Source organism: Cygnus olor, chromosome 1 (genome assembly GCF_009769625.2).
Source record: "Cygnus olor isolate bCygOlo1 chromosome 1, bCygOlo1.pri.v2, whole genome shotgun sequence".
NCBI lineage: Eukaryota > Metazoa > Chordata > Aves > Anseriformes > Anatidae > Cygnus > Cygnus olor.
Window position 1 is genome coordinate 91,408,341 of NC_049169.1, and position 9,197 is coordinate 91,417,537.

The 9,197-nt window shown below is 39.9% G+C and overlaps 1 protein-coding gene across 16 annotated transcripts in view; it reads right to left on the reverse strand.

Annotated features, from left to right (window-relative positions):
* LOC121075688 overlaps window positions 1-9,197 on the reverse strand; it is a 231,188-nt gene that overhangs the window by 86,743 nt on the left and 135,248 nt on the right. For 12 of the 16 annotated variants that reach the window (XR_005823110.1, XR_005823127.1, XR_005823126.1 and 9 more), the window contains one exon: window positions 9,065-9,155. The exons of 1 other annotated variant lie outside the window; for it this stretch is intronic. Coding sequence is in view for 1 of the 15 variants with exons in the window: in XM_040569204.1 (XP_040425138.1) it covers window positions 9,065-9,155 (91 nt within the window). In the remaining 14 variants the exon portion in view is untranslated. Of the gene's footprint in view, window positions 1-7,594; window positions 8,224-9,064; window positions 9,156-9,197 lie in introns of those variants that run through there. 3 more of the 16 variants (XR_005823128.1, XR_005823114.1, XR_005823129.1) reach the window with 1 other exon arrangement.

The following is a 9,197-nucleotide window of genomic DNA, read 5'->3' on the forward strand; positions in this document are numbered from 1 at the left end:
TGGCAGCAACTCAGGTACCATCTTTGCATCATTAATATAATTCATTCCAGATGCTCTCAAATCTGTCCACAACCAATTTTCATAACATTCATCATTTTCAAGACAGATATTTTAAGAAATTAATAAATGGTAGGGATGCATTCTACCTTATTTCCAGCTTTTTCTCTGCTTCCAGGAGCTGAGGTTTAAGTGATACAGCAAGCAGTAAGACATTAATCCTTTTGCAAGAGTGGGCAACACTGCCCACATGATTCCCTCTCCTGTATTTTGCACTTTAGAAGTAGCAGGTTACTTTACTTCAGCAGAAATCAAGATAAAAACAAAACAGACATCTTAACCTTAAACTACATGCACACGATACGTTAAACTAAAGCACACTGCGATGGAAGATCGCTGGTGTCCCAATAAAAAATTAATAAGACCCTCAGCTGTTTTTATGAAAACTGGGCAAAAATCAGACTCTTTTTTCTTCTTTAAAAAAAATACTTTTTTGTTGTTGTTGTTTGTTTGTTTCCTGCTGCCAGTTTCTTGGGCAGAAAAAAAATATCCTGTCCCACAGAAATTATGCATCCTTTCACATTCTGGGACAAGGAGAAGGACTCCACAACGTAAAACGTAAACCAGTTTGCATATGTAATCACCGCTGGTTACCTGCTGGTCTGTCTACACATTCTTGGATGATGAACTGTCTAGGTGCCTCTTCCCTCTGCAAGCTAGAAGTCAGGCAACAACAAGGCAGAAACAGTCCCATGGATTTTGACTAGTGTGAAGAACCAAAACTCATGCAAACAGGGAGATCAAAGTTCTCACTCACACCGAGGCAGCCATTCCTGGCATGATCCAGGTAAAAACCTACGGGTGGCATAGAAAGGTTAAGCTGCCAGGAGCAGGAAACATGATGAATGAACAAGAAAAACATGCAGCAGACAAGTTTATAAGTCTGGAAAAATCCTCCATCTGCCTTTTCAAGTGGTTCCAGCTTCTCATTCATATTAAAGATTATTTTGAACTGTGTTTCAACAGCATTGCTAAAACAAATTGCTTTAGGGAGCAGACATCCACTTTCCCAACCTCTGCTTGATGACTTGCAGAGAATAAATATTGGAATGCTACTGTCAGTTTAGAAGAAGCAATGCCATAAAGGAAATAATGCACATTTTTTTAATCTCCCAAACATCCTGTTTTTCTGCAGTTATTTTTAATTTTAATATAAGCTACAAAGAATGCCCTGTATGTGTGGCTTGATTTCTTGTGATCTCACCAGGTCCTTGTCATTATAATCATGGAAAAAGTGGTTTAACTACATTCACTGAATACCAGCTTCTCAGCACCCACAGAGAAATCTGTATTAATATGCAGCAACAAAATGGCAAAGTGCAGAACTGTATTTATCCAGGAGTGTTTGGCTGGAAGAAGGAGCTAGGCTTGATAATGAAATAGCAAACCTGATCTTTTACAGGCTGCGTGCTTCTACATGCCAGCCTCAATATATGACTAAAACTGTTTGGACTGGAAAAGTCACTCCATTTGCCCTCTATACTGCAAGCCGGGATGACTAATGATATCGCTGAACGTTAGATGAAAAATATTGTGCTGATGCAATCACACCTGGACTTCTGTGCCCTGTGCTGAGCACTGTCATTACCAAAGAGCTATTAGTAGATCAGAGGGTACTCAGAAGAAAGGGGAAAAGATGATTAAAGAGAAGGAGCAAGTGTCTTAGAAGGAAAGACTATGAGAGGTAAGTGGCAGCTGGCTAGGCTAACGTGAAAGAGGGACAAGTTATTTCTTGAAAGCCCTTGCCTGAACTCGCCACCTTATTTAGAGGATTTTTGCTGGGAAGGCGTCTCAGGGCAATGATCTCCTGGGGCAGCTGGCTTCCAGAGACAGGCTGTGTGTGGCCTGATTGCCCAGAGAGACGAGAATGCCAACAGAATTTACCAGCAGCAGCATAAGGTGATTTCCTCAACAGTAATGTGAAAAAGAAAACATACCTAAGCAACACATTGAGGGTCTCAAGCTAAGGCACATCCTTAAATTATCTAGGTCCAATTGCTGCTGAAATTTGAGAGAGCTCATCACCCAGCCAATTTGGAGATTGTTTGCTGTTCTGACTGAAACACTTGAAAGAATAAATGCTGTTGACTTTATCCGGACCTAGATTCCCCAACGCCTAAACGCAAATAGAAATTGAGTTACTTTGGAGTTTTGAGTTACTAATTGAGTTAATTTCCATACTTTTGAAGATACTACTGTGCACAATTTCTTATTGAAGGGAAGAAAGACAGAAGTCATACACTACAAGTTCTTCAGCAAAGCGTTCAATACAAAGAGTACTCAGAAAAAAAGGAATGACTGAAAATAACTAAAACAAGTTCAGTGCCAATTACTTTATGGCAGCAAGTGTAAAGCTTTAGAGGAGCTTTAGACCACGTCTACATCAGGGAATTACTGAGACTGATGACTGACAATAATTAAAACTGAGATCAAATGCAATACACCTGAGCGCTGAACAGGAGCCAGCCCTACCCAAGGTACCTGCAGGTGAAGTCCCATACACTGCTCAGCAGTGCAGGGAGCGAAGAGAAGCCAGGCACAGGGCCACTGCAATCTCCAGGGGACCCAGTCTGGCTTTGGCCACGTTGTCCTGGGTAAAAAAACATAGTTCAGACACTCTGGACAAGTTCTGTGAGCATCACCCTGCTCCCAAGGTATAGTAAAGCAACAGGACTAGCTGATAGTGGAATTTAATAGTAACCTTTTTTTTTTTTTTCTTTTCTCTTTAGGAACTAGTGAAAAGCAAAAATGTCTGGAGCCATTCAGAAAGATACCTCTTAACAAGGGATTATTTATCCCTTCAAAAACAAAGCACCAAAGGCACAAACGTCGCATAGAGAGTCCCAGAAATATGGTAGCTAGACCAAAACACATAAAACCAGTGTGGGGGATGAGCTTTACCCTGAATTTTCAACAATCCCTCTGTATCAGGTGATATGATGCCAGGGGTACATCTGCTACATAAAATAATATATATACTGTCCTGGGGAATGTAACGTGAGCGTCAGCTGCCATTATGTGTCATGCATGCTGTGACAGCAGGATACATAACAGGGTCTGAGGCAAGGCTTCTGCCTTCTGATCTCCTACCACAGTTCAAGAGCCTGGCTACTATATTCCCTCCAAAATCTGAGGCAAAACGCCATTTCAAAGATTTTGTGATGGAAAGAGAGGACTCGTGTTTAACAACTAACTATTTCAGTCAATCTGAGATTTCTGATCACCTTTACATTTACTTCCATCTCCTCATATCTCTGCCTTTACACAATTACAAGTCCCCTCACCTGATATTCTTTGCTAGGTGGAATAAACCAGGCCTCCTCGCATCTGTTCTTCATGTTCCACTAGGCTCTGACTGAAAACTTTTTCCCCTCCTTCCCCACACTTGTCATCTCTGTTTTTCAATGAGAACATCTTTATATGTGATGTTCTCTTTGTAAGCTTTCACCTTTAATAACATATTGGCAGCCAAGGAATTTTTTCAATTTCTTTTTTCTTGGTTTTTCTTTCCCATCATACCCTACAAAATCCTAACCTTTATCATTGTTTTGAGTCCTGTTTCCTTGCCATTGGAAAGATTCCTACCTTCAAGTCAAGTTAATAATGGGTGGATAGCTGTAGCACAGGTAATCTTTATTTTAAAAGTGTGTATACATTATGCATAACTCATTCCCCATAATTATACAGAGTGCTCTCATTTCTGGAAATGACTGGTCTTCTTATTCTATCTAGAAGTAATAAGATACTTTACAGTAGGCTCCCCAGGCTGCAGAAACAGCACTGTATAGAATGTACTGATAAACTTACAAGAAAGCCTCCTCAAATGGAGTTCCCATTTAAGTTACTGGGAAATGAGATGCAGAGAAAACAGTTTCCTTCAGCACAGTGCCCACCAATCTTGCTCTATTAAAAATGAAGGGCTTTGCACCACCTCCTTTTCTCATCTCCTTTTTCCCCACACACCTGAGTTTGCCCCCTCCAATTGCCTGTTGGCACCAGCCTTGAGCACCAAAATCTCTTAATCGTATCCCATTTACCTTTTTTCCTGTTGTCACTAGGAAGGGAGCATCCTCTACAATGTGATCCATAACAACACTCCCTTGTCTTTCTCCAGTCAGAAAGTCTCCAAGAGGAATTATTTTAGAAATCAGTCAGGTGGTGGGCTATCATTTTGCCTCTCTCTCTTTTAAAATAAATAAATAGCAGAATTAATACCATCTGACTGTACTGGTAACTTCTGTACTCCATAGGCAGACTGCCTGCCATTGAAAGGCTGAGAAATAAGGTGTTGAAGCATCTGCATCTCGAGGGCTCACAGACAGAGCAGGAGGCTCTGCATCTGAACACCCAGCTGGGCACAAGCACAGCAAGGGACATTTGGCTGCTTGCTTGCACGTGCCACACTGACATGCCCCCAGGCCTACTTGCGTCGACATAGCAGCTTGCAGCTCTCAGCCTCTGGCTGTTCACACACTTGGCTTTCAGGCATGATGCTCTCTTCTAACAGCCCCACCTGTTTTTTCCAAAGGAAAGTGCTGGGGTACCTCAATTCCCCAACAAACAGCAGTCCCCACCAGGATGGTGTTGCTAATCTGTAATTGTGATGGCTCCGGTCCAGTCTGTCTCGCTCTGGTAAAACAGCTTTGACACTGCATGTATCTGGGACTCTTACTGACAGTGTGATCATACCACAACAGCCCTGCCAGACACTTTACCAATGTCAGAAAGCAGTCAAGGAACATTAGTAATCAAATTACATACACACACATAAAACTGCTTTCCATGACCTAGGGGCTGAAGCCCTCGCCCATGTGGATCACCCTAGATTTGCACCAAGTAGCACAAAGATTATTTCACAAAGCCATCCCAAAGCTTTTTATCATCAGTCTCTAGTCTGATTTAGGACTACCATTAATGTAAATCCCCAATCCTAACTCAGTAGTAAGAGCACGTGGACCCATCAGTTCAGGACTCTTTCACCACTGACCTGTTTGATAAAGAATAGGATGAAATGATCTTATCTTATGTCACTGTCATCCCCAGAGTGCTCATGATTCCTCAAGCCTCGCGCATGTGATCCAGATATATTTACAAACAAATCAAATACAAAGGCATTTTGTTGTGAAAGCTGCATTTGTCCTGTAAACTGCATTTTTTTCAAGGCAGCGCACTATATTAATCAGCCTCTGCCAGAACACATGAATCAAGCCTCATCAAAGCCTCAGCACAAAATGCAACACAACATCACAGTTGTCACAGCTTGATGGGATACTTTATTCAGCCAAGTAATCACATGGGGAATTCTGAAAAATGCTTTGCTGAAGACAACTGGGTGGAAAACTACGGGTTAATGAAACACATGCACCTACCTGCTGTCAAATTCCAGCCTGTTTCTGCTCTCCTCAGTAATTCTATCAATTTATTACCTATGACAATTCACACTAACCTGCAACTCTGAGAGTAGACACTATTAAATATGATATGGGAAAGAATCCATAAGGTGATATAAATATGACATTTCTTGTTCATTTTTACTGCAGCCTGACTTGGCCTCTCCTCTCTGTAATGGTTTCCCTACGTCCAACCAGATTGAAAACAAAGAACTGCACAGCAGAAAACCCTGGCACAGCAAGATCCACAAGAAAATGTCAAAAGAATGATCAACACATTTACCTGGAACACCACCTGCAGAACGAAATAATGATATATTTGGATATCAGGTAATACCACGTTGCATATAACTGCATGCTTACTATTGCCAGGAAATTAAATGATTTTCTGCAATATTTGTAGTGGTGTCACATAAACCATTTTTCCCGTGGAACTCATGGATATTAGAGGAGAAATGAGGTGAAGACAAAAATCTAAAACTGAATTGTATGTGAAACCATCAGCTGTAACTTCGAGAGCTACTTAATGACTTCTTGGTTAAACAAGACTTCCATATTTTCTAAGTATTTTCTGAGCATTTTCTGGGTGTTGCATTCTTTGTTCTCAACATGCATGGGTATCAAGGCTCCCTGAAGAGTAGCAGAAACCAATCAGAAGCCAGTCAGGGCTTTTTTTTTTTTTTTTCTTTTCTTTAGAGAAGCCTTAGACCAGTCAGCTGTGTGCTCATCCACAGAGCAGCCCCTTTGCCTCCAGTTCTCTCCAGGGACCACATGGGCAGAAAGTGAAACACAGACCCTCCTGCAACCTTCTCCTCCCCCACTATACAGAGAGGTACTCAACCCTTTCAGTCTAGTTTTCCTTTCAGCTTCATTGACATAACAGGATGCATTGGTTATTAGCCCATGTCCCCTTAATGGCAGCTATTTCTACTGAACCTGCTTCATTTGAATGCTTCAGGCATTCATTTACTCTGAGACCTTGGGATATCCCTTCAGCCCAACCTTCTACACCCTACCTCCAAGCCAGCAGCAGGCAAGAGGCATAACTGTAGCTCTGGACCATGAACAGCAGCATCATGCAGTGTGGTGCTAAGTTGTAGCCCTACAGCATCTGATATTTAGATGAAGTTTTTGAGCTACACATCAGAGATGATGCTATTTTGCACATCCCCTTTGGAAGTGCTGCATCCCTGATAGACGCAAGCAAAGAATATGACCCTAAGTTTTAAAGCAAGGAGAATTGGAAACCCATCACTTAATTTAAGTGGCAAACTCCACTCATTCAGAGAGAGGAAGGCTGGCCGATCCAGAGGTTACGGTGCTGGCTGTCACTGTGGCAATAAGCACCTTAAGAAGCCACGTTTAAATCAGTGGTCTGCATGGGTCTGAGATCTCTACCTCAAAGATGGTATAAGATGCCTACTTCAGAGCTGTGTGGAACACGAATTTGAGCTGGGTTCGTCCTCCTCAATTCACTTATCAACTAGTGCAAGAAAGAGCAGCTGTGATCCATAAATATCCTGACCTTTACATTGGGTGCTTGGAAAGAACAGGATTTCCATATTAAATAATTGACATGTACCCACTACCGGAGGGAAGGAATTCATTCCTGTTCTGTGTTTGCACAATGCTTAACACAACAGCCAAAAAACAAAAATGCAAATAAACTGAATAGAAAATAATACTCTGGAGAAGCTTACAAAACTTAAATAACAGATAGGTACAGACCACAGGTGACCGTAGAGGTCCTTCCTTCTAGCTAAGAGATGAGCACTCTGTCAAATAAATAAATAAATAATCAGGGTAAGAGAGACAGAAACAGAGAAGGATTCAAACCTAATCAACGCAGCAGAATTCATTGGTAGTCAGGATAGATAGCTATTCCCTCTGACAAGAAGTGCCTCAAGTTTCTCTTTAAAAGAGTCAGGAATATGCTGGCTGCACCTGAAAGTTTTAGGGATCTTGAATATTTTAAAATTTGTTGTAGATTTGTAAAGAGAAATCATACAAAGTTAATTTGAACTCGTGAATCCCCACATCTAAATTATTAGTTAGTATTTAATATTTGAAATGGAAGACTTTCAAAGATTGTTGCAACTTTGAAGGAATGTGAGACTGAATCCATTTAAAACCTACTCAAGGGTAAACAACCTCTTAATTATGAAAAAAGTACAAATACATTTTTTCAGTAATTTTGTGGTTTACTCTTATCTCCAGCTATACGTACGCAAATACCCACACGGTTTGATGGAACAACATTAAAATGAAGAAAAAGAAGTTAACACAACCAATGGCTGATATCTCCATATGCAATAGTTATAAAATGCATTAGAAGTACAAAACCAAAACATCTTTTTATATTTGAGTGGGTGTAATTTTGTGAAATTTACCAGAAGACAAAACAATGTTTCCAAAAAGTTACTACAAAACCATAGCAAAGCCAATTTCAGAAAACCAGTACATTCATTTTGTGCCATATCAATAGTTTATTTTTCAGGCAGACATTATCAAAAGCTGAACATGTAAGGGGCACATCTTTTTATCATTAAATCAACAAAGAAATATTCTTCTTGGATCTATTGTATTAAATACAGGAGAATGTGCTAAATAAATTCCAACAGACATGCATACATTTTCTAAATTCTCAATTTACTTAAAGATACAATATCTCAAAAAAAATCCCTGGAGATTTTTATACTTGTCATACATGCAGTTCTTCATACCATGGAAGAAAATATTTGCTCTAGAAGCAATTTCAGAGCTGCCAAGCATATACCTAAAACAGAGATAGCAGACAAGAACATACAAGATCTGGGCATTCACACAGAATTTTTCTGACTTTGGAAAACACAGCTGGTTTGTCCCATTGCTATATTGATAAAATACTTACATTACCGTTTTTCAGGGACAGGCTAACACATTAACATTAGAGATGATGTTTAGCTCTAATGAAACCATGGTAAAGAAATATCATCAAAGCTACCTCTTGACAGCAGGAATGTACAGAAATTGTAGAATTTGTTTAAAATGTGGCTTACACAATGAAATTAACCATTTGAAAATTCTATGCTATCATATGCTTTTGTGCTACATCTTAATGAGCTGCTAAACAGTTGCTGTTTTCAGGTAAAGTTGAATTTCAGAGTTGATTTAATTCATTCCTTGGAATAAAGGGTTTTTGTATAAATATAAAGATGCAATTACTGAGAAAGCTAGAAATGCAGAGATTTATGTACATAATGCTTCTTCTGAAAGACAAAACATTTTCCTTAGTAATTTTCCTCTTCCCAGCTGCATAGCACCAAAATGCACCTTTTTTCCCCCCCTCTCCAAAACAAACTCTCCTAATTCAGGTTTTAAGGAGAAGTTTGGGTGTGGAGGGCTAAGCAGACAGCTAAAAATTGTAACGTCATTTCTCGAGGGCAAAGACAGAAGCATGACAGCCATTTATCTACAACTTTTCCTGACCACGTTTAAATAGACCACTTTGTGTAAATGGATGAGACTTTTAATAAACAGATCCTCAAAATACATAGAAAACAGGTAAAGAGAATTTGCCCAGGGATACCCCTACTGCTAGATGAATTCTAGAAGTGGTAGTGTGAGCTTTCCCTTACCTGCTGCCAGGGAAAGGAGCACACTATATTCCTCCAGTGATTCAAATAAAGTTGCCAGCAGAGTACAAAAGAGTCGGGCTTTTTCGCAGACCTAGTGATTATAAATAAATAAATAAATAAATAAATAAATAAA